Source organism: Syngnathus leptorhynchus, chromosome 22, assembly GCF_054491065.1.
Source record: "Syngnathus leptorhynchus isolate UIUO chromosome 22, UIUO_Slep, whole genome shotgun sequence".
In the NCBI taxonomy this organism is placed as follows: domain Eukaryota; kingdom Metazoa; phylum Chordata; class Actinopteri; order Syngnathiformes; family Syngnathidae; genus Syngnathus; species Syngnathus leptorhynchus.
Window position 1 is genome coordinate 2,800,575 of NC_141216.1, and position 24,380 is coordinate 2,824,954.

General features: G+C 43.7%; 6 protein-coding genes across 10 annotated transcripts; 2 read left to right on the top strand and 4 right to left on the bottom strand.

Annotated features, from left to right (window-relative positions):
- Positions 1-1,314: 1,314 nt before the first annotated feature.
- On the bottom strand, positions 1,315-9,293 carry LOC147039301 (actin-binding LIM protein 1-like). Its single transcript, XM_085904099.1, has 19 exons — positions 8,417-9,293; positions 6,027-6,152; positions 5,098-5,281; positions 4,881-4,990; positions 4,361-4,487; positions 4,196-4,289; positions 4,001-4,088; positions 3,877-3,935; positions 3,407-3,484; positions 3,098-3,268; positions 2,933-2,962; positions 2,744-2,864; positions 2,388-2,435; positions 2,233-2,291; positions 2,098-2,143; positions 2,006-2,013; positions 1,753-1,827; positions 1,528-1,608; positions 1,315-1,462 (listed from the first exon to the last, which is right to left on the bottom strand). The coding sequence occupies exons 1-19, from the start codon at positions 8,718-8,720 to the stop codon at positions 1,349-1,351; spliced, it is 1,923 nt and encodes a 640-aa protein (XP_085760225.1). The 5' UTR covers positions 8,721-9,293; the 3' UTR covers positions 1,315-1,348.
- Positions 9,294-9,745: 452 nt separating this feature from the next.
- On the bottom strand, positions 9,746-13,806 carry mfsd1l (major facilitator superfamily domain containing 1-like). 2 transcript variants are annotated; one of them, XM_085904089.1, is made up of 14 exons: positions 13,668-13,806; positions 12,781-12,822; positions 12,384-12,484; positions 12,207-12,316; positions 12,026-12,081; positions 11,645-11,788; positions 11,375-11,533; positions 11,184-11,299; positions 10,999-11,099; positions 10,800-10,911; positions 10,580-10,717; positions 10,366-10,505; positions 10,189-10,300; positions 9,746-10,112 (listed from the first exon to the last, which is right to left on the bottom strand). In XM_085904089.1, exons 2-14 carry the CDS (start codon positions 12,800-12,802, stop codon positions 9,972-9,974), a joined length of 1,452 nt encoding a protein of 483 aa, XP_085760215.1. In that variant the 5' UTR covers positions 12,803-12,822; positions 13,668-13,806; the 3' UTR covers positions 9,746-9,971. The 2 variants fall into 2 exon arrangements, with proteins under 2 accessions (XP_085760215.1, XP_085760216.1); XM_085904090.1 differs by lacking the exon at positions 13,668-13,806 and adding an exon at positions 12,953-13,016.
- Positions 13,173-15,149, top strand: eme2 (essential meiotic structure-specific endonuclease subunit 2). The gene is made up of 8 exons (XM_085904092.1): positions 13,173-13,589; positions 13,685-13,806; positions 13,868-13,963; positions 14,059-14,171; positions 14,259-14,298; positions 14,372-14,487; positions 14,589-14,778; positions 14,844-15,149. The coding sequence occupies exons 1-8, from the start codon at positions 13,241-13,243 to the stop codon at positions 14,997-14,999; spliced, it is 1,182 nt and encodes a 393-aa protein (XP_085760218.1). The 5' UTR covers positions 13,173-13,240; the 3' UTR covers positions 15,000-15,149.
- spsb3b (splA/ryanodine receptor domain and SOCS box containing 3b) lies at positions 14,472-19,231 on the bottom strand. 4 transcript variants are annotated; one of them, XM_085904096.1, is made up of 9 exons: positions 19,001-19,224; positions 18,287-18,465; positions 17,401-17,441; positions 17,147-17,312; positions 16,874-17,069; positions 16,566-16,753; positions 16,393-16,495; positions 16,152-16,241; positions 14,474-16,054 (listed from the first exon to the last, which is right to left on the bottom strand). In XM_085904096.1, exons 4-9 carry the CDS (start codon positions 17,225-17,227, stop codon positions 15,645-15,647), a joined length of 1,068 nt encoding a protein of 355 aa, XP_085760222.1. In that variant the 5' UTR covers positions 17,228-17,312; positions 17,401-17,441; positions 18,287-18,465; positions 19,001-19,224; the 3' UTR covers positions 14,474-15,644. The 4 variants fall into 4 exon arrangements, with proteins under 4 accessions (XP_085760220.1, XP_085760219.1, XP_085760222.1 ...); XM_085904095.1 differs by having other exon boundaries at positions 14,481-16,054; positions 16,116-16,241; positions 19,001-19,186; XM_085904093.1 differs by having other exon boundaries at positions 14,473-16,241; positions 19,001-19,231.
- Positions 18,700-20,444, top strand: nubp2 (nucleotide binding protein 2 (MinD homolog, E. coli)). The gene is made up of 7 exons (XM_085904097.1): positions 18,700-18,801; positions 19,073-19,191; positions 19,365-19,563; positions 19,642-19,799; positions 19,864-19,974; positions 20,059-20,128; positions 20,225-20,444. The coding sequence occupies exons 1-7, from the start codon at positions 18,789-18,791 to the stop codon at positions 20,362-20,364; spliced, it is 810 nt and encodes a 269-aa protein (XP_085760223.1). The 5' UTR covers positions 18,700-18,788; the 3' UTR covers positions 20,365-20,444.
- atp6v0cb (ATPase H+ transporting V0 subunit cb) lies at positions 20,223-24,156 on the bottom strand. Its single transcript, XM_085904098.1, has 3 exons — positions 23,900-24,156; positions 21,835-22,018; positions 20,223-21,590 (listed from the first exon to the last, which is right to left on the bottom strand). Exons 1-3 carry the CDS (start codon positions 23,970-23,972, stop codon positions 21,386-21,388), a joined length of 462 nt encoding a protein of 153 aa, XP_085760224.1. The 5' UTR covers positions 23,973-24,156; the 3' UTR covers positions 20,223-21,385.
- Between the last annotated feature and the right edge of the window lie 224 nt (positions 24,157-24,380).

A 24,380-nucleotide genomic window follows, 5' to 3' on the forward strand; every position in this document is an offset into this window, starting at 1 on the left:
AAGATGCTAAAATATAACAAATATAACCAGTTTGTGGCACAAAAAGACTTAGGAACACCGTTTTAAAGAATATGTGATTACAAAAAAAGTAATTTCCACATCAACCTGAGACAATGTTTTTCATTCTTTCTCCTCCGTTTATTCAGCTTACTCTCGTTATCAGTCAAGGTTATTTCTTCAGCTGATAATTTGTTTAGTTGTCTGCTGTGTAAATCTCTGCAAGTTCAGAAAAACAGGACAAAGGACACACAGGAAAGATGACAGTGTGTCAAAACATTTGCAAAATGTTGGCAGCTTCGTTGAAACTCAGTCAAAACATATGACATCACGTTTGGGGATGAGACAACCAAGCCGGGGACAGAATTAAAGATGCAAACATTTTGAAGAAAAGAAAGTAGAGAAAAAAAAAATGCATCTGAAATACAGTGAAGAAGAATACAGTAAAGAAGGCAAAAAGCAGGTTTAACTTAAGAATAGATTCAAAATTAAAAGCCATCAAGAAGAAGACAGGATGTAAAATAGCAATTCTTTTTCTACCGAAATTAGCTCAAATAATCTGCAGACAGGATAATAGCCCAAAACATACAGCGTATCTTTCTCTTCACAGTCCAGATAAGCAGATCAAGTCATCTGTCATCATAAACTGGTTCTTTGAGGTCCACATGAAAGTGGAAAATGACAACCCGGTACTTTTCATTTGAGGCATTCATGTGCAACTCTTTAGGGACGTGAGCCAAAAATAAATTTCAAATGTGCATAGAAACACAGACGTAGGCATGAATATCCACTTTGGCTCATGTTTTTACAGCGCTTGAGCAGAATGATGTGGAAAAATAGCTTTTTTTTATATACCTTTCAATATTCGTGATTTATAAGCAGATTTAAAACAATACAGTACTAATATTGCCCAATCAATAACACTCTTTTTTTTATGGCAGGCTAATAATACACTTGGTTTTCTCTCTTTGAATGTATGATTATGATTGCAGCAATTTTAGAAATATATCTACAAATATATATCCCCTAATAAGTCTTTTGTATAATTTTCTGAAGGCAAATATGAACTGAGGCATGAGTGTCGCAATGGTAAGACGGGAAGCTTAACATTGGAAGCCCCGCGTTGAGATCTTCCAGATTGCTTTAACATAACATTCCACGCGCAGACATTGCTATGATTCAGCTTTTAGCTCAGATCATTTAGTCCACGGAATCCTTCAATATGAGAAGTTGAACAGACAGGGAGGAAAGAAAAAAAACGTTGTTTTTTTTTTTTTTGCTGCTCTAGTGCCCCCATGAGGAAGATGGAGTCGGAGCAATCTGACAATAAATAAAAGAACATAGCAATGATTTAAAAGAGATTGGCCTGTTTCTTCATGTCGTTTCGTTTCCAAAGCGGCAGTTTGTCAAATTCTCTTATGGTCATGCCAAAGATTTCCAAGAAGGACTCTGGGGACAGATGACGCTGAAATGAAAGAATGCAATTTTCAAATTCCACCTGTCAGAGCAAAACTAATGCCGTTACCTTACCTCTAATCTTGTTCTGTCGACCTCTCTGGGAAGTTTCGCACGTCCTCTGTTGGCAACCGTGAGCATTTCATACGGGTAGATCTAGACACAACAAAGCAGGACAAAATACAGGAGATGTTTTCAAAAATAAAACAAATGGGCAACAAATACATGCTTGGTTAGTTTTAGTTAGCAAAGAGTGACAATAATTTGGAAGGAAGCGCCAAACATGAATGCAATACTTGCTTTTGGCTCCAGCAAATTAGGCATTGACACTCCTCTGTCCATTCGTGCAAATGGATGCGGGCTGTCATGAGGGAGCTACAGACACAAGCAAAACACTCGCCGCAATGAGGTTAGTCACCGTTAAGCCGAGGTGGCAAATTGAACTAAAACGTGTACGGTTGAGATTGTGAGGTTAATCGAGACGCCATTATGTTACGTGGAGGCTTGATGGAGGAGAAGAAGAAATGTTACGGATTCAAGTCCTCTCACGTACCTTGAAATCTGAAAAGGAAAATACTTGCTTTAGAATGATTGACACAAAACAAGAAGAGTGATGAGGGTTGAAAGAAATAAAAAGAAAAATACCTCTTAATGTGTCACCGCTGCTTCGGAGGAATTCAGTAGAATGTGGCTGAGTAGAAACAAACCAAAAAATAACGATGTATAATTTCTCAAAATGGGGGTCGCAGTCTGAATAAAAATAAGAATCAAATGACCTACTGGACTGAGGCCGTTACAACTGTATCCAGGCAAGGAGGACGTTTGGGTGGAGTTTGGATCTATGTCAATGGAAAATAGCACAATTATATATCCGACATACTGTATGTGTGCATGTTGGCGCCATGTTGTTTTATGAAACAAACACTTCAAAGTACCTTGCTGCTTGAAAATTGGAGGTTTTCTATACATGTTGAAACCTTGATCTGTAGCGGGACAAAAGTGGCATGAACAAAAAATACATTTTGACAACACGTGACATTTTTCAAAATAAGGGTAGTGCGCAGTAGCAGAGGCTGTGGTGACCTTACCTGCGTTGTCAGGAGCTAAGAGGTGACAGGAAGTTGGCAAAGTGTCGTTGGCAGAAAATAAAGAGCCTATTTGTTATTCCAGAGGAGGGAAGGGAGTGGAGGATGAAAAAGACAAGTGGAAAGGCAACCAGGTGTAGAAGCAAGAGGGAGAGGGGCGCTATTGACACTAAAGTTGGAATAAAAAAAAATCTCACGAGTCTTACCGGGCCGGTGGAAGTGTTGAGGCGATCGCGTCGGCGTGTAGCTGTGACGACTGTACGACTGAACGCCGAATGATCCGTGGCTCGCCGATTTGGGAATGCATTTCCTCAGTTCGTAACCTTCCTTGAAAAAAAAACAAAAAAAATGGATGATTGTTGATGTTAAACTGATTGAACGGCGACTATATTTACCTCGGTGGTCTCGGATGCATTTGCTAGAGACTTAAAAAAAAAAAAAAAGATGCACAGAATTAGCCAGCAAGACTCAACTTGGACGCACCGCTTGTTTTTTTGTGGTTTTAAAAACTAAAAAAAGAGTTGACGGTTAAATATGGCACATCCGCTGAATGACGTTACCTCGGCGGAGCTTTTTTTGTCCCGTGTGTTGCCTCTGCCGTCCATAGCAGCTGAGGTGAGGTCGTCACTCTTATAGGACATCATATCGGGATGCTCGATGTCATAAATAGCCTTGACTCTGGGAATTGCCGCTAAGTCTCGGTAATCGATGATCTCATCATCTACTTTGGCCTGGGTGGGGGACAGTGGGAGCGGGAGGTGGCGGCAATAGGAGAAGGGTTGGAAAAAAGGGGAGCAGACATTACGGCTGAGACAGTTTGCACGCTTGTCAATGTCGGACAGGGGACAAACGACATTTCCGTGACTTACACAAATGGAGCGACCGGAGCTTCCGGGGGTACACGAGCCGGGTCTGGAGCAGGAGCTTTCAGATGAAGTCAGAGTCGACTGAGCGAGAGAGAGAAAGACGCATTTTCATTTTTCTTTCATCTTCTTCTATTTTCTTATTGCAAAAAGACTAGAATGTGCAGTGGATAAAGGTTACAATGGATATGAGAATGATATCAAACACAATCCAGACACGAGTGAGCAAAGAGTTAAGGAGGCATGATGGCAGCTGCTGAATCTCAAACTACGACATAACACAGCGCACTCCAAAAAAAAAAAAAAAAAAAAAAAATCAACAAACTGCAAAGGTCGCCTATGAGATTAACCTTCAGTTCACTGGGAGGGTAAAAGAAATCAAGACAAGGTGTTTTGCTTTGTCGGATCTGTGGAGAAGTAGATCCCGTTGGCTAAGACTTGCATTTCATCCCTCGTTTCAAATGTTGAATTTTTACCCTGTTGCTGTCATGATTCCTGCTCCTCTCTCTGCAGTCCGGGTGCCACACTGCTGAGCCTAGTAAACAGAGAAAAGCTTCATCACTTAACTATTTACGTAAAAAATCCTGCCTTCACACTCACCTTGCAAATACATTTCTTCGCCCTCGGTGAACATTTTGTCACATCGGCTGCATCTCGCGCATTCCGGGTGATAATGTTTGTCCCCCGCCTTTTGAAAAATCACAAAGGATCATGACCCAGTTAAACAAAGGGCTGTTCCTAAAGTCAGTGCTTTATTTATTTATTTATTTTAAATATGAATGTAAAGGAGGGTACCTCAAGGACTTTCCCCGTTATAAACTTCTGACATGCGTCACACTGCACCCCAAATTGAAGCTGGTAGTCCCTCTCACAATATGGAACGCCATCCCTGAACATGACACAGCAGAATGCCATAAGATTGGTCCAATGAAAAAAAAAAACTCAGCTTTTGCTATTTACTTGCTGATGTATTCTCCACTCAGCAATTTCTTGCAGATATTGCATTTAAAGCAGCCGAGGTGCCACTGGCTGCCCAAAGCGAGTAAAGCCTGACCGTTCTTGATGTCACGACCGCAGGCGTTGCAGTCTACGAGGATAAAAACACAACATTATCGACTCTTTGCTAATATGACTCAAACATTAGCAAAATGCTTTCGATTCTAACTAGCTAACAGATGTCCTCGACACGTAAATGTTCCGAAGGGATGCCGTTCCGGACAAAGTAGTGACCTGAGCGCATTATAAGTGCAAAAAGTAAACACGAGCTTGTCTCATCCCTTTGTGTCGAGCACAATTGTCTTCCTAATCCTCAGACTTGGCGGTAGAACTGCTGTATGCAGTTCCAAGTGAGGTCAAGTCAAACTCAGGTCACCGAGTCGCTGTTTCGACGCGCTCCGGAAAGAAAAGCTAAAAAGTCTACATGTATCGAAATAGCAAAAAAAAAATAAAAGCCTTGAAAATGACACAAAGATGCACCTACTGTCGGAGTATCTGATACCAGTTGGCGGAGGAGTCAACGGGTTAACACACCGCTGACAGATGCACTCTTTCCCACTGAAGGTGACGCAATCGCCCGCAGGAAAAGGTTGCCTGAGGAATAACACAAATTTCGAGACAGTTGATTCGCAGATCACAAATTCCCTTTTATAAACTAGGAGCACAATAGAAATGTGTTTTTTTTATTTTTTTATTATTACTTGCAAATGGTGCACACAAAGCAGGTCGGGTGATAGGTCTTGCCCAAAACGGCGACCACGTCTCCCTCCACAAATCCCCCGCAGCTGTTGCAGACCGTGCCATGAAGCCTCTGGTAGTCCAGCGGACAGAGGCAGTCGCCGTTCTTTATGAAGAAGCCCGACCTGGTCAAGTCGCAGCCACAAACTACACAAACACACCCAGAGAAAAGAAACAATCTAATGTTGCACAATGAATAACAAAAAAAAAAAAATCCCTGCATACTAAATCTTTTTCCTGTTTTATCAAAAAGTATTTGGATAGCTGGAAGACAAATGGAAAAAAAATATTTGAGTCCATCTGAGCCCGTAACAGTTGCACCTCGACAGAATGCACTCGAAGGCCAAGGGCTGTCTATTTCTGTCTTGGGACTCAGTCATACAAGAACATTGTTGGACACAATGAAAACAAGCATCTGTACCCTCGTTCAGTCAATTTATTACATTTTAACTAGGTAAAGGTTTATGGATTACTTTAAAAAAATATATATATATAGCTACGCCATCTGGGTTTCAATTTGAAATTTTGAATTCCTACTTGCTATTATTTTTATTTGTTTATTAATCGATGCCTTTGATACTCCACTTTTGATGCAAACTCAGCAGAAGAAAACAACGTGAGAAGCTTGTCAGGCTCAATTAGGTGAAGACAAAGGCCTGCTGGGTAAACGTGAAGCCTGTACTCCCGTACGTGGTTGTCTGGCAACCACGAGAGCCCATTGAAAAGGGAATATTTTACAATGAATCAAGCTTGAATAATTAAAGCAGCAACTTAGAACTGTGTCATCAACTTTTTTTTAAACGAACGTATCCTCGCGAACAGCTTTGGCAACACGACAGTATTTCCACCTGCTCGCATTGCTTTGCGGGTGTCATTGGAACGGTACACCGACCTTTGCAGGTGAAACATTTGATGTGGAAGTGACTGGACTGGACTCGAAGCACCTCCCCTTTGCAGACCTCCCCGCATTTGACGCATCTGATGACCCGCTTGGGCACGGGAGAGTGAGTGTGAAGCACTGCGAGGGGGAGAACAGAAGGTGCTTGTCATCGGCATGACTCGGGATCATTCAAATACAAAAAAATGTGTTTCCCCCCTCAGAGACTTAGCGGCTCGCAATCGAGTTATGTCACATGGCAGCATGTGCTTGGGGCCCCATTCTTCTTCTTCTTCTATCTACACTCACTGGCAGCCAGAAAGCGAGGATGCCTGGACAATCTAATCACAGGCCACTGCGAAGGTCCCGCCTGTGATTGGCAGAGGAACAAATGTGACACATTGACAGCTTTGCTTCTCCCACTCTGCATGTGGATGGCTTTTTTTTGTATTGTTTTTGTATCTCAGCTGAACTTAAAAACTCCGCCTGGTGAAAGCTAATAAAATTGAGACATCGGTATGCGGCCCTGCTATAGAAGAGATTTGTTACCATGGTTACAGGCGTGTATGCAGCAACAAACAAGATTACAAGAACATGCTTTACAAAGGTTGACGTTAACTGATTAAGCTATACTGAGAGAGGGGCCCGGACTGGTCGTTGTCATCTTTTCGACATTGTGTGCTAGCATGTTGAAAAATCATGACGTGCTAACCTTTGGCAACATTGCAATCTTTTTTTTTAAACATTTTGCTTCATTGTACTTTTTTTTATTACACGTGCAAAAATATGATGAAATAAAAATAATCACTCGGTCAGATCAATTAAAGCGATGCTTTCACACACCACTAGAGGGCGCACAATCATTGCTGTATATAATCAAATGCGTAAACAATGGAATCGATGAGACGATCCGAACGACTCTGCGCAGTTCTTAAGTTCTTCCCGTGAAGCTGATCTGCTGTCAGGTATTAGCAAACGGTAGATTTAGAAATGGCGAGAAACCCGAGACGCTCACTTAATCGCGTATGTGCGGCCGAGCGATGGAGAATCTATTTAAGGTATCGCCATTCATCTTTACGTCCAAGACAGGAAGCGTTTAACAATGTTGTATTCTTTGACAGAAAACTTGATTTGGCCATGAGTCCCATTTGAGCAAAACGATGATCTTGTAATTGTGAGGTAAGCTGAGAGGCGGCTCATGAGATTCTTGTGGAATGTCTCAGGAGAGAACTGTTTTCCCACTTATGACTGCAAGTGAAAAACGTCTCGCCCTGACGAAGCAGATAAGTCACAAAAGAGCACTTGTGCCCAAAAAAGAAAATAATAGTAGGTATGTGAAAGGAGGCTTTTCTTTCTTTAATGGTCATGCAAAATTCACACGCTGCTCTATGTTTAACTGCACCAGCTGAGCTTTCTCTTTTCCACACTTGGCAACAACAAAGTTTGGATCCCTTCATTTTGTTTCCTGACTATTTTCTCCTTCTGTCAATTGAAATATTTCTGGAAAGAGGTCAAGGGTGATACGCATCAAAGCTGAAAATAAGAAATGCTTTTTTCCTTCCAGTTTCTTTCCTTCCGTAAACGTTGCAAGTCTGGGTTTCTTGAAACCTTTTGAAAACTATAGATGAACTCAGAGGAATTGCGTGTTCTACATAAATACAACAGCAAATCTTTTCAAACACTTTCCAAAGTCATCATTTCAAATTGTCATATCAAATCAACATGCTACAAGTAGGAATAATAAAAATATGTTATAAACTTTAAAACTGCATGTCATAATTTCTCTGGGGGAAAAAAAAAAAAAACTTTCAAGATGCATACACATGTCCACACACTACCTTTCTCTTTCATGGCGGTGACTGCGCGTCTTTCGGCGAGAACTCTTGACTGCAGTGGATCGGAGCGAGAAAGGGAACAAGCTGGACTATTGCTTCACAATGGGAGAGGGGCGGTCCGAGCAGGCCGAGAACGCGAGCGTGCATGTGACAAAATGTGTGTGTGTGTGTGTGTTCGAAATGAAAGCTAAGGGAGTAAATGTGCTTCTGAGCCATGACATCATCCACTCGATGGAAAGTATGTGTGTTTTTTCTTTAGCCTGCACGAACGTACGCACGAATATAGATACAGTGGTTCCTTGGCTTTTTTTGGGGGGGGGGGGGGGATAAATATTTTTAAATTAATCAGTCAATTAATTGAACCAATTAAGTCTGGTAGTTTTGAGCTAATAAATTGTTTAAAAGGAAAGTTTGCAATTAAACAACAAAAACAAAGACACGTTACATATGATGATTTAACAGTTCTGGACATATTTGGTGACCTGGATTTAAAAATGGCCCTAAAAAGAATTTTTTTTTCAGATTACAAGCCAAGGGGGGGGGGAAAAAGTGGCGTGTGTGTGTGCGTACCTGACACATCAGCAGGTATGGCCGCCAACTTCTCGCACAGGACGTAGTCATTGGGATTGAGGAACGGCAGCTGCTCCATCATGCACTGCTTGGGGATCAAGTAGAGCACCTCGGCTATCTGCCCGTCCTCGATGATGGACATCCGCCTGACCGAGTTCTTCCGCTTGACCCGGTCCAGCACCACCGTGTCGTTGTTGGGTCCGATTCCGCAGATGCGACCCAAGCTGTTGAGGCTGAGGCGGCTCGACGTGCTCATCTCGGCCAAACAGTCCGGGCCGCACAGACCCTCCAGCAGAGAAACCATACGAGCGGACCCTGGAACGAGATGATTCGACGAATTAAGGTTGCTCTTAAGGATCAATCTGCCTTTGTGTGTGTGTGTGTGTGTGTGTGTGTGTGTGTGTGTGTGTGTGGTCCATCAGGCAGCACAGGTCCTGTAAGAAGATTAAGGCAGGTGTATTTTTAGTGTTTCGTAGAGTCTCGCAGGTTACATTCTTCCAAGTATGTCACCATAGGATCCCATAATTGCAGTAGAGGAAAGTAACTGAACCATTGTGTGGAGATAGAAATCATCAGGTCCATCATTTGAAATCATTTAGTTTGCATTTTGGTTGTTAAATTAGATTTTTTTTTTTTTTTCCCCCTTTGTCACTTATTTGTTTTTTTTTCTATGTGATACATGAGCACTCACAGGAGAAAACAAAGCATCAAAATTGAATGTTTTTGTTTTGTTTTTCTTTCTGAGTCGGATTAAAAGAAAACAACTGTACCAAATACCTACCGGCCCAAAACACGACTTGCGATTGGTTTTTTTTTTTTTTTTTTTTACTAATCCACATTCTGTGCTATGACAAAAGGATTGATTTGTAAATAAAATTAAAACAACAAAAGAGCAGTTATTTAATGAAATAAATAAATACACATTTGACAAATCCATTTTAGGCGGTGTAAATGCTTGTTTGCTAGTGTCACAGCTCTACCTACAGACTATAATGTGTAAAATGTTCACACGAAAAAAAATAAAAAGCCTCTTCATAGAAAAACGTATTTTAATGGTTATGTTTGTAAAAACAACTGCGGTGGATTTCAATTCATCTCCTGCACATTAAGGTCACATCTGTATACTTCATTGTAAAGTTTTGAAGTGTGGTCACTTCTGGTAAACCTTTTTTTTGTTTTGTTTTTTTAAATAAGAAAAAAATCTTTTATGGCTTGATATAATTCCCTTCTTCAAGAATATATTAAAGTCACTAGCCATAAATAGTTGATTTACAAATTCAAATAGATCAACCGTATAGCTGTGGAATAAAACTGTAACAGTCAGAGGTATTATTTTCAAGACAATGTGCTTTGATTATTTATTTTGTATGGATCTGGGTTTACTATTCAGTACTATTAAAATCATGCAATATATTTTGAGTTGAAAACAAAAGCACTGCTCTTCATTGAGCTTCTTGTAAAAAGTGTTCATTGACAGTAAGTCACGATCAAGTCAAACGGCTCATCAAATAAAAGAGGCTTAGAGAAATGCTCAAACTTGAGGACAATGGAGAAGTCAGGAGTTGATGGAGCCAGACGGTGGCCGTGCGTCCCTCTCGTCCTCGTCGTCCACTTCCTCTCCACGGGCGAGCGGCTCCGTGTCGGACTCCCCTTCTGCCTGTGTCGATCTTTTGCTTAACTTGTTCAGGGTCCCGCCCTAAATCAAACACATTTAGTCCCAAACGGCCAAAGAGGGAGGAAATCATTTCAAATAGATGAAATACAAGCCAGACCTGTCTGTGATCGACGATGTTGAGCAGCACCGAGGTGACGATGCAAGCGATGGTGTTGGCCAACATGAAGATCATCATCCTCTGCCAGCGCCACAGCGGGATCTTTGTGTCACTGAGCGGCCAGGAAATCAAAATATTATGCACCAAAACGACGACGCACTGTGCGGGATTCCCAACCTGAATTTGGTGCCCAAAATCTGCCCGACAACCAGATTGGAGATCCCGATCCCAATCATCTGGACGGAGGTGGCGATCCCCATGGCTGTGCCGATAGTCGCTTGAGGCACCACCAGAGGGATAGATGGCCACATGCTTGCCTGAAACAGAATGCCCATTATGGGAAAAATGAATGCAATATTAAAAGTTGGCTTGCATGGAGAGCCAAACTGACGGCAGCAAAGGAGTAGGTGACTCCCAGCCAGATAGTGGAGACCAGAGGAGCCACGAAAGTGAACGCCAGCAGTCCAAACACGGGCAGCGTTAGTACGGCACAGGACACGGCGAAAATGCCCCGCAGACCCACGTAATCCTAAAAAAGACACGGGAACAGATTTCTCAATTCACTTCTAGTTACAGGATTCGGATATAATCCAAACATCATCACAACTTACGATAAGAATGCCCACGCAGGCGGAGAGGACGAGGGAGCTGTCGTAAACGGCCCCGGCCACGTAGGATGCCTCCTTCTGAGTGTAGTCGTCGTACTTATCCTGAATGAATTTACTGCACAGATAATCACAATGGGAAGATTTTTCATAAAAAGCCCGGAAATGCACGCTCTCCTCTTTTTTTGTTTCTTTTTCTCAATACCTGGCATCAGCAATGAAAGGGAAGATTCCATTGTAAAAGAACATGATGGTCAGAACTAGCAGCCAGTACCTTAAGGACAGCTGCTTCACATCTTGAATTCTCTACAGAAGCAAACCAACACGGGAATTAGGAATGATATCGATATGATTGATTTGTATAACACAAACCAAAGGCGAGTTTTGTACCACTTTGCGAGACTCCTCTTGGATGACCCCATCAAGACCTAGTTGCCTCATTCCCACTTTGTCCAGAGAGCTCACGATGATGGCAGACGTAAAGCCCAGCACACACAAAAATGCACCTAAAAAAAAATAAAAAAAACGTATAGTAAGATGACAGCAGGCTTACGGTAGAATCCCAGTTTGTTGTTACTTACCACCCCAGAGGGTCCACTGCATGCCAAACCTTTCTTCAAAGCGCTGCGTGAGGAAAAAGTTGAGGACTGAGCCCAAGCGCGAGAAGGCCAAGGTCAGCCCGAAGGCTAAGGCCAGTTCCTTCCCCTTGAACCAGAAGGCAGTGATGCGGTTCTGAACAACTGGAGGAGAAGTACACTTTAATCACACATCAAGTATCCCCCCCCCCCCCCCCGCTATCAATTCAAAACAGTTCCATATCATTCCAAAGTGATTGCAGTTTTGATTCTTACTGGTCAGAGATCCATTGCCAGACCCAAAGAGGAGTCGTCCTGTGAGCATCAGGGGCAGCAGATAGGGAGTTCCTTTGAAATGGGAGCCCAGAGCGAACAGAGAGGAGCCCAAAACACACAAGAAGGAGAAGACAAACACTCCAACTGTGGAGAACCACAAACACAACTATTAGCAGAAGTCACTGGCCAAAATCAATATCAAACTGACTGAGTGCTCTATAAGTTGATCAGCTGGGGGATGTAATCAGGTCGACTACATAGATTACCAATACAAACGTTAATTTGTCAACAAAATGATTGATTTTGATAAGTTTTTGTGACTACCACAACGATGGTTTGAAAATGTAATAAAAACACAGAATGATATGGGAAGAGTCTTACATCGGTTGCCCAATTTGTCAATCAGGAAGCCAGCCAAGATCACCACAATTGCATTCCTGACGATGAGAGAAACACAATCAGCCATCTTTTCAAAAGCGCATGGCAGAGATTGCTTCTGAAACATTTTGTAATCCATATTGCCTGTGTGCATCAGATCAACCCTGTGCTTTTGGGTACTTACGTCCATGCATAGATAGCGTAGAGAAGATTATACTCCTGGGGGGTCATCCCCAAGCCCTCCACACAGTCCATTGTCCCATTGATTACAGACGCATTGGGGCACGTCAGGTTCTTTGGGGGAGATTATCATATGATTTATTTGACAGAACAAGCCCCTCTAGGATGCAACTTTACATACCCCTTGAAACTGGTTTTGCAAAACGCTGGGCATATCAAAACAGAAGTAGGAGCCGAACGTCAGCAAGCAGTTGAAGAGCAGCACCACGAAGCGATAGTAACCTGGGAAGAAAAATAAAAGTTTGACACAAATGACAGTTGATCAATTAATTAGAGTTCTGTGCTCATAGTGACTTTTTTTTTTTTTTTAAGTGGCTTTCATAATGCAAAGATGGTTACACTAAGTTGTTTGCTATCACATTGTGCATTCATTAATTCATTTAAATGGGTTTTGTTAAATTCCCATTCCTGACTTTTGGCACTGCAAGCATGCTGAGTTGGCAATTTAAGCGTCCCCGTTAGGAAACATATTGTCACGCGACTAACTAAGCAGAATTGTGCATTTATGTGAAACGTACCCTTTTCTGCCGGTTGTGCCATGCTGAGAGGATAAAGGAAGACTGAATGGAGAGAGAAAAAGGGGAAAGTCCAGTTTACAAGAGCTACTAGTGTTGTTTACATGGACATTAGCAAGCCGAAAGGTGTGTTTACAAATCAGTGCCGACGGTGCGCAAGCGCAGATGCTACTACCTTCCTCACGTGATAGTCGCAAAATTGTTGACACTTTTGACCACCCATAGCATATTAAAACGTACTTTTGACTTCGAATTATTCTTATTGACTATTAAAGCACTAATACTGGCATTCTATGACACATGTTACGAGCAAAAATATGAAACGCGTTTTCTAAGTTTGATTACCAACGAACACCGTAAGGTGCCTTACTCAAATGACCCTCAGAGGACACCGTCACAAGCAGGATGTAAACACAACGTTTTTCAATTGATTGTTGGGATTTGTAGCATTTTTCTTATTAAAATGTCTGCGATATGGCAAATTTCCGATTCAGATACTGAGGTCGATGAAGAATCAAAAGACGATTTACAACGTGACGGAAGTACTAAAAACTCCGCAGATCGAAACTTTTCCCCGCCAGGCCACGATCGACCGAGTCCAGCAAAAAAACGCCGTTCCAAGGAGGAAATCGAGGCGGATAGGGAGAAAGCGTTGCAACGGAGGGAGGATCGAGAGAAGAAGCGAGCTGCGAAGGAGCGACAGAAGCAAGAGAAGAGAAAGGAGCAGCAGGAAAGAAAAGAAGCTGCACAACATCTTAACAGTCTCAAGCCGGAGAATTATCTCAAACGCTTGACAGTCTGCATCGATTCAGGTCTGTCGCTATTGATCACATTTAACACCACCAAAAATATTCTATCACGATTTGAATGTTTTCTTTTTTCCGGCTTACCTGTCCCTTGGCTGCAGCTCTCCTGCAACAGGGAGGCTGTGACATCCTGTTAGGCACCCTGTCATCTTTTGAATGGAGGTACAGCATCCAACAGCAGCGCCTTCCAAACAGCATCACATGGATCAGGGATTTACCTCAGGTGAAAGAATCCCTCTCTCCGTATATGAACATCACCGTAAAATGTCTGTGACTGCGTCCAGCTGGCTGAGGATGGCGCTGGAACGGTCGCAGAGGACCAGCTCGTGCAGGTGCTACGTCCATCTGAATTCTTAGACATGGTTACCGCTGTGAAAAAAGTAAGTGGGTGTTCCGGTGAGTCGGGTATTTAGTTTGAAGATAAGAGTCTTCCAATCTCACCTGAATTTACTTGCATGTGTAATTATTACTACAGATGATGGACAATGAGGAAGAACCAGCGGTGGACTCTGTCCTCGGTCCTTTCCTCGATCGGGATGGTGTAAAGGCGATCACTCTCTTGGTAACCGAGTCCCAGATGGATTACAGGTGACTGTCAAAAGATACATTATCATTAGTCATATCTTGTTTTTGAGTAGATTTGTCAACTGCAGATTCTGTGCTTCTGACCAACAGGAGACACACATTAGGCGAAACGAATTTGGACGTAGAAGAGGTTAGCGGTATCGCATCTGCTGCGCTCGCCGAAAAGACGACATACCGGAACGCGTCCTTTGCGCTCTGCTCAGGTTCTCGTGTATCTCCAACTTTATAAGAACATATCCGTGGTTTTTACGAACGGCTGGCAGGACGTCACCGACCACGTGTGCGCCGTCACCAAGTCCTTGTCCAAACGACCTTTTAAGTACGTAGCTTCAGAGGGGTGAATTGAAATGGACAGCACAATGTCAGAGAACTCATCTGAATGACTCCCACCTCTCATTCCGCTTCGGATTCTCCGTATAGGCAGCTGACGGAGCAGTCGGAGTTGCCCTTTTGCGTGGACGGCTCGTGGGCCAGCGGGGTGCGGGTGGAGAAAGATGGCTCCGGGCTCAAGCAGGTTTGGAGCAAGCAGATCCAGCAACTCAACAGAGTCAGTCAGGCCACCGCTTCCTGTGTGACAACCGCTTACCCGTCGCCGCAGCTACTGCTGCAGGTACGCCTTCGACCTCAGTGAGGTGTAATCGAGTGTGTGTGTGTGACAATAATTTTCTGTCGCAGGCTTACAAGGCATCGAGGTCAGAGGAGGAGCGAAAGAAACTGCTGGCCGATCTGGCAGTGAAGGGCGAAGGCAAAGACAGGCGGGTGGGACCTGAGATTTCCACCAGAGTTTATCGCTGCCTCACCGCTCAAAACCCGGAACTAGTCCTGGACTGACTTGAAAATGTTTACAGTACATCTTGTTACAAGTTGCAGATGTCACTGCAGCTGACTGATTGTCGGTGTCAATAAGCTAAAATAAATTATGTTCCAAATAAGACTACATTGTGACGTAAGCAAATCCATTTCAAGTCTTGGGGATATTTTTTGTAGCATTCAATTAAAAACCTGCAGCAGAACTTTTTTTTTTTTGGTCTTTTGGTTTTTATTTTTTAGTGTACAAGTAAGAAAGTGATATGTTACAAAAGGTTATATTCATAGTATCAAAAAGTAATTCATTTCTTTCCTGATATGGATCGCTCCTATTACATTTCAACTGAGCTTTTTTTTATTTTAATTTTTTTCCCCGGGGTCTAATCTGTTGATTGTCACTTACAAAGAGAGCAAGTCATTAAAACAGAAGCCAAGTCCAAGTAATGAATGCAATATTAATCTGGATAGCACGTTTAGACTAGTGGGGCTGGATAGTACATATTATTGCAAAGAAAACTTTTGACGTAATTTCCGCTTGAAGTTCTCCGCTAGAAACGACGCTTGCCGATTGTCACATTTGAGTTGGGACAAGTAAAGCGTTCAATTCATCTTAAACGGCAAGAGTTTAAGAACATTTGCCACAGACTTACTGATGGGAAGCGGCAGGCTTCATGTCCAGCGGCATCTTTTACTCTGATAATCTTCTGGCTCGGAACTTTCGTTGTCGCTGCTGGGCGGCGTCGGTGGGGAGCGACCGCACGGTGACTCGGGACAATGTTCCGCTTCCGAACTGGGCGAGTCGCAGGCACTGAGGACGACCGGGCCCGACCCTTCGTCTTGCGTAACGGAAAACACCCAGCCGAGCCGCCGGCGCAGGAGCGCCAGCAGGCCCGGAGGCAGCTCCAGGGCGCTCAGAACGTCCGGGCAGGCGGGGAGGATTTGGCGAAGGCGCGTGCAGCAGAGGTACTGCAGGGAGGTGGGCGTGTAACAGGCGCGGATCACCTTCATGCTGCTCTTGGCCGCTGTGGAGCACAACATGGGGTAGAGCTTCTTGTTCTGCAGCCTGGTGGCAGCGACACCTGGAGGCAGATAATGGATATGTTGGCCTTGGCAAGTGACCCAAAAGGTTGAGGAACACACCTACGCAGCGTCGATTCTTATAGATGGTCAAGGTACCGTGCCAGGTGTCCAAGTGCAGTCCGATGATGGAGCCTTGACCGAACTGAGAGGAGAAGTCCACTTTCTCGCCTTTATGCTGGAGGAGACCTATACAAGACATAAAAAACATATTTTTAAGACAAAACGGCAAGGCTCGCCTAAAAGGCTTGTAATTTCCCGGAGAAACCACAAGGCGGCGACAAAGCAACATCTTTTCTTTTCGACAAGACTATCGCTACTCCCAGTTTCAACCCCAAACCTGTGTAGGAGAGCCCCCAGCTGTCTTCGTCATGACCCAACAGGCTGCCAAAGTTATACTTGAACTTCTCCAGGTTCACCTCTGCAGTTCCAATTCCAACCATCTGCAGAAGACACACAGTGGAAGAGAGACCTTACGTATTTTATTACGAGTATATCATTATGAGTATATACCATGTCCGTTCCGTAGACGGGCGAGGTCATCTTGACTTCCCAGAAGTGTTGTCCCTCGGTGAGCTCTCTGGTTCCGCGGATGGCGGCCGTGCCGCAGCTGTAGTCCGAGTGGAAGCTCACCTTCCGGTAGTCGCAGCTGAGGAAGGCGCCGGACGACTTCATGCGTTGGTCCCATACCCAGTCAAAGTCTGAAAGAGCCAAAAGCTTTTCAAGATGAATATCAGGATTCATATGATCTCATCAATTCTTCTTCATTAAAGATCTACTGTAGGCACAAATTGTAACGATTGCATTATTGTTGAGCACACCGTCGACGTCGTCGTCGTCCTCCCCACAGAGGCAGTCGGCGCTGATTCCGAAGCCCGGGTTGGGCTCGTCTCCCCAGGCACATTGGCAGAAAGCCTCCCCGAGCACGGGCGCCAGCCTGGATGGGGACACGGCTTCCATCGACTCAGAGCCCGTCTGGGTCACCGGGTCATCCACCTCAGACTCCACGTCACTGATCTGCATGATGCAAACAACAATGCCGTAGTATATTCCAGTTTGACAAAGTGATCAATCAAGTTAGATAGACACTGGACCTGCGTTGTTGTTTGGCTTTCCCATTCTTCCCCTTCGGCTGATATCGGCATCATCGTGACGGAATCCATCCTCCGGGACATTTCGTTCCAGGCCAAATGTCGAGCCTGGCCGCTCCTACTCTTTCTTATGTGCAACTGGCAGAGCTGGCCCCCTTTATGAGTGTTCCTAGAAGGCAGTGTTTTCAAGTCAATCGTCGTAATTTACAATCCATTCTTGAAATACTGTCAACTCAATTCATTAGATGGGAACTTACCTTCTTTTGGTATTGTAGCTTCCCTCAAATCAGATCAAGCTCTGAAATCGATAAAAGATAAGTGACTTTAATACTCCAATACGGTACGGTGTATTACTCTGCATTTGATTTCATTCAAGGTTCCTCGCAGTCAGCAGTCAGTGTGCCTATTTTCTACCTCTCCCATATGCCGCAATTGGTATGTGCAACGTTTAAATCCAGCCTTCTGCTGATAGTGTGCCGCCATGTTTGCTGGAGCAAGTCTCATCTATACTTGTGCACAAATTAGGTCACGTACTGTATGTCGAGCATTTGCCTTGCGGCTTCTGGAAAATCATTTTCAACTCCTTTCACAAAAGTATAAGATATACAACAGGGCAGAATGTCAATTATAGCAATAAAATATAGAATATAAAATAGCTGAGGGAATTTTTTTTTTTAAATAATGAAAGACAAATTCACAAGTTACTGTAAATCATCTTAACCTGTTACACGGGAAATTGCAGTAGTACTGTTGATCGATTTGCCTGGCATGCCAGTGTTCATAGCAGCTGGTCACTGCTTTTCCAAGCAGGTGGACCAGATAATTGCCAACAATTTAGATTAGTTAGTCTGGGGCTGGGTTCGCTTTAAGTGGGTTTTGCCCTACATACTGGAAATGCATCATCTGGACTCATGAGCAGCCAGTACTGTGGTGTGAGTGAACAGCTTTAATGAGTTAGTTTGACATTCCTTTAGAATACTGCACTGGAAATAAGCATTGGCAATGCAATTCGAATGACATCATCAAATCAAAGCCAGCAAGTGGTTGAACTGTCAGACAGCGACGTGACATCAGAGAGCACATGTGCAGCCTCAGCTTGTCAGTCTAAGTTAGATTAAAAAAACAAAAGGTTGGTGGTCTTACCTTACTGGAATCTTCTAGTGACTTGCCTCGCAGCAGTGGCTCATTTGACTGTCAGCGTGCCACCACCACAGCGAGCGTGCGACAGGTGCACTCTGCTGTGGCCCACTTCCTCTCCCCCGAGATCGCCAGACGTAAACATGACCTGGCCACGCCTTTGTCTTCCGCTCATTGGATAAGACCTACAAGTGGGAGGGGTTTTGCGTCCGATCTCTTTGGAGTAATCAATATATTTTTTTAAATGACATTAATTTAAAAAAATATATTAAACGTTTACTTTTACGACCAAGCATATACCACGAGTATGGTAAGTCAGTTACAGTTACTGTAAATAAAATAAAATAGAAAAATCCGAGCAACGATGAAGGAAGTGAACGCCACGCGCTCTGCCATTGGCCACTTTCGAGTTGTAAACGGCATACGATTGGCTGAGATTAGGCCATTTACGGAAGTGTGTTCGGCATCCAATGTGTACCGATGCTGCGTAGTTTACCAAATAACAGTTATGGAACAGAATGGTGAGTGTTTAGTTAGTTTTCAATTCCTCTAAACACCTGTAGGATAATAATAACAGATAGAAATAACACATTTAACCGTCTTTCAAATGGCTAATATAAACAAAAAATCGCTTCCTACTGTATTTTGTAATTGCTTTCATAATTTGCAAAACCGGACAAATAGAAAGTTGTTTTATCCTAAAAAAAAAATCTACAGTACCTCAGTGCAGTAACGAAATGTTTGTTGTCCATTCATTCCCACCACTAAATAAACCGTGTTCTTCCTTTCTAGATAGCAGCAGCCTAGCCCAAGTACGCCATGTGATCTTGGTTCTGTCCGGAAAAGGAGGTGTGGGGAAGAGCACTATCACCACCGAGCTAGCTCTGGCACTGAGGCATGCTGGCAAAAAGGCTGGTGATCATTTAGAACTCAAAGAAAAGCTCATTTTGATTCATGCGGTTGGATATGCACTTTTTGAAATATTGGAAGGATGCAAAGGAAGTCCCTGTCATCAATGTCAACTTTATCGCCTAACCTTTTGGCCCATCACGTACAGCACAATAACTTTTTTTTATTCCACCAGGTTGGCATCCTGGACGTCGACCTGTGCGGCCCGAGCATCCCGCGCATGCTAAACGTGCACCATCAAGATGTGCACCAGTGCGACTCAGGCTGGGTGCCCGTGTATGCCGACGCGGAGAAAAACCTAGCTCTCATGTCCATCGGCTTCCTACTGGACAACTCGGACGAAGCTGTGGTGTGGAGGGGGCCCAAGAAAACAGGTTGCCTAGTTTCTAGTCAAATGTGGAGGGGAACCTTCATGAGAATGTTTTTTTTTTGGCCCCTTTTTGTCTTCCTAGCAATGATTGGTCAGTTTGTGTCAGACGTGGCATGGGGCGAGTTGGATGTCCTGCTGGTGGACACGCCGCCGGGGACATCTGACGAGCATTTGGCCATCTTGGAGAACCTCAAGAAGCACAAAGTAGTTGACGGGGCGGTTTTAGTCACCACCCCTCAGGTAAAGAACACGACAGATGACGTGAACTTTAACTCTTACATTCTTAGACATCTTGGTCTCGCAGGCGGTGTCAACAGGGGATGTCAGGAGAGAGGCGACTTTCTGCAAGAAAACTGGAGTGCGTATCCTCGGGATCGTCGAAAACATGAGCGGCTTTGTTTGCCCGCACTGCTCAGTGAGTGGAATTTTGTCCCTGCTCCTTTTTTTTTTTTTCCCCCCACCAAAATTATTTTGACTAATATTCTTCCCTTTCTTCTAGGAATGCAGTAATATATTTTCCAAAGGTGGTGGGGAAGAGTTGGCCAAACTTACCGGCTCACCTTTCTTAGGTGAGTTCAAACAAATTTGCCATATTGTGATAGTTTAAATAATTACGATTCAATTCATTGAGTGTCATAAGCGATGGACATCCGTCTCCCATCCAGGTTCGGTGCCTTTGGATCCTCAGCTGAGCGCAAGTGTGGAGCAAGGCAAAGACTTCCTCGAGTCATTCCCAGACAGCGCCACCTTCAGTGCCATTAGCGGAATTACTAAGACTCTCCTCAACAGTCTTCAAACCACCTGAATAAAAAGTTTATCCCAGTGTGTTAAAACAAAAAAAATAAAATAAACATGACTTTATGAACTTGGGTTTGACTGTACTAATTTGCTTGTGGAAACATAATACAGGATCGGAAGGTTGGTGCATTCAGGATTTGCAAAATGTATCTGTGCGGGATTCAAGCTGCTGGAATGGAAGGAGGAAAAAAAAAAAAAAAACGAGGTACAGCAACAGATAAGTGGTACGATGATGGGGAGCGTTTGGGAGACCCGACACTGGGCACACGCACGCTCGCGCCTTTAATGCAAACATGAGTACTACAGGGAAAAACATTGAGAACGTTGTTTTGTTTTTTTCCCGCGTTCATGATTGGAACACAAGATACACACGACAACTCCCGGCCCGACAGCGACAAAGCCCGGGCGGTCGGAAATGAGGAAACCGACAACTACATCCTGAAGAAATTCCAGCCACTTAGCATATTCAACCTATCTATGTCTGTATAGATGTAAATATATATCTTGGGAAGTTAGACTTGATGAATATCAACAGTTTAATGGACAATTTCTTATAAATAAAATCAGCGGAGAGGAGAAAGAAAAAAAAAAAGTCCATTTTACAAAGAGATCCTCGAGATTATCCCCGCAGGAGAATTTGGTCAGCTCTTTCGAGAGCGCAGCTCCAGGCCCCAAATAAGTGGAGTGGAGAGTGGGGGGAGGGGGGGGGGGGGTTTGCTGAGGAACTTTCATCATACAATTGGTTTGAAACGCAAACACAAGACAGACAAATGACTAGATAGCTCATTTACAAGTCGACTACCAAATTTGTACACATTGTTGAGATGAGACCCTATCACGGAGCCATTTTGATTCTTTTTGATACCGTCTTCTCTTCTTCCACTTTGTGTTGGAGATATTTTACAAATAGACCACCCCACCCTCACAACACACACACACGCACACTCACACACAATTCACACTCCTTCTCCAGCAGTGACACGTGGACCAGATCTTGTAGCGGAGAGGTGCTGCGTGGCGGCCCGCGTTTATTTCGTGGACAGAATGAGGGCGACAATGAGCCCGTAGAGACCCAAGACCTCGGCGAAAATCAAGATGAGGATCATGCCCACGAAAAGTCGCGGCTGCTGAGCCGTGCCCCTGACGCCCGCGTCGCCCACTATCCCGATGGCGAAGCCGGCCGCCAGCCCGCTCAGGCCCACGCTTAGGCCGGCCCCCAGGTGGAGGAAGCTCCTTGAACACGGAGACAGAAAGTCTTATTCAAGTTTTATTCTTGACGTTTGCTTTGCTCTTTTATTTTTGCATTTCCTGTTAAGGTACAGGTTTGATTTTGAAGGCATGTGAAAACTGACATTTTGAATAGTATTTGTATTTTATTCTATTTTTTCAAATTCAATTAATGACCTATTTTGAGAAATAACATTTTGCTTTTACTTCATAGTCTGAAAAAGAAGGAGCGTGGTGGAAGCAAACTCACTTGTAGAGGGTGACCTGCTCTGTGATGCTGTTGGCAATCAGCACGGCGACGACGAGGCCGTAGATGGCGATGATGCCCGCCATGACCACAGGGATGATGGACTTCATGATGAGCTCCGGCCTCATCACCGACATGGCGGCGATGCCCGTGCCGCTCTTGGCCGTGCCGTAGGCCGCTCCCAGGGCTGCCGTGGAACAGGACAAAACAAAACCAGTTAGGATTTGCACAGACGAGACATCGCGTCCGAATGATGAAATGTGGAAAAACTCTCGTCACTTTCAGTTCCTCGCAAAAATCCAGCATGCTGACATGGGGGAGAATTTTGTTTCCATTCAAATAGAGTAGAAGATGGTTCCTGTTCCAAGGTCATATCACAATTGAATTTCAAGCCTGAACTGGACTTGGCAGCTGCAAGACAGCTAGAAAATTGCTTTTTTTCCTCTTCCAATCAGACCGACACAAAACAAGCACAAGGCCCCACGCGTGTGCATGCTTGAGAGCATTACAAATACCCAGCTTAAAAATTAGTAATCAAATAAAGCTCGTTCCTACGTGGCTCAGTCAACACGCTGCATTGCTGATGTGGCCTGTGAACAAAAGACATGGAGACGTACACAAGAGCTCTCTACAGAACACTTAACAGCATCTAAAAGGCCTCAAGAGACATCTTGGGGATGCTCTCTCACTTAACTCGTTTCTCGTGGCAATGTGTCGAGAGCTGGCGTAGCCAAGATTAGCTGAGGGATAATTTAACTACTGATACTTAATTCAATACATTGAGTGCACACAATGCTTTCCATCAGAGGAAAGACATCTTATTGCAGCTAAATAAATCGTAAAATCCAAAAAGCACACATTATGTTGACTGAAGCTTGTGAAGTCAAGCAGAAACAGCAGGTAATGTCGCCACGGCACCAACTTTATTAGTTCCGCTTTTCTCTCTCTCTCCATGAAAGCGCAAAACCCCTCACCCCACAGGATGCTAATTCTCCAGCTGTCACTTCTCAACATTGCTTCTCGCGATCTAACTTCTGATCATTTTGGTGTCGCAGCTACCTTGCGGTTTAGCCTAAAGGACCTTGTTTCGTGTCGAGACGATAAAACATCTGCCACGTTAATCAAACAGACGTCACGTCAAGGTATGCCTCTCAAGAATCTTTCACAAGACCAGTCAGATGGGTGGTACGAGTCAGAAGGCTCATCATGTGATTGTCATGTGACTTGGTGTCATTCCTGTGAGCTACAAGGAAGTTAGCCCTCCGAGCCCAGTTCCCAAAACGACAGTTCATGATATACTCAGTGTCTTTGCAATATTCTTAACCCCCCCCCCCAGATTGATTCAACTCTGACAGAGACTTTAAAATATGGCCTGTCCATAAAGTCAAGTCACTGAGGCCCATTTCAATAAACCATAAACCAGCTATGATACACACACTAAACTACACTAAACTGCAATTTTGCATAATTATCTTGTGGTGCAGACTAGAACAATCGTTCAATCTGTTTGGTATACAGGGGAAGACAGTTTACTGCAATTCCAATGTCATAATTGATCGATAACTTTGGTTTATTTAAATCGTTTTCCTGACGTTACACGTGGAATTTTGTGGCCAACCTCTGTGATATTCGTGAACCCATTTAAGGATTCTATTTTGTTGATTCTAATGCATTTTTTAGACGAGTGTTTACGTGTGTGAAAATTGATAATGTGAGAATTTTATTTTTCAGTCTGTTTAAATTTAGGTTCATTTTGGTGGACGTCATCTGTTAGCTTTAGCACTATTAGCTTGACTGGCTGCTATACTGTGATAAAACCATTCAACTACGACTCGACTAAACCGAGAACAAATGCTTTTTTAATTAAATTGAGCAACCGACATTTACGAGCTAGCTTGAAGACCAATTTCACGGTTGTCATTTTGAGAAGAACTTGGTGGAAGCTGTTGGCGTAAAATGACAATACAAAAACACACACGTCGCCATTTTGTTGAAAACAACATGGTTATAATAAAAAAATAAGCATAATATTTTGACAATAATAAAGACAAGCTTGAGTGATAGTTACCGCTAAACACCATCGCCGCAGAGGCACCCATCACTGCGAAGAACGAGGAGTATTCGGGACTTTCGGCCGACATTGTTCCACAAAAAATACGTTTAAAAAATGACAGCAGAAAAGGAGTAAGGTAACTACGTCGAGTGAAAAAGGGAAACCCAGCCGAAGGGCTTGAGTAGGCGGATGAAAGAGGCAACAACCGTCGACCTAAACTAGCAGTAGCTTGTATCGTACCTCAGTCACGACTCTTGTGATAAATACCGGGCGAAGAGGCACAAAATGGCGAAGCGGAATGTATCACCTGACCAGTCTCGGGGCCATTAACGTGTTTAGTTACGTTAAGCGAACATTAAGTGATAACGTATTCCACAAAAAATGTCTAAAACGGCGTTTAAATTAAAAATATATTGAAGCACTCTTGTACTTTGGACAAAATACTGATTTTTGTCGCTCATTTGTTGGAGGTCACCCCTATGTAAGAGTCCGTTTG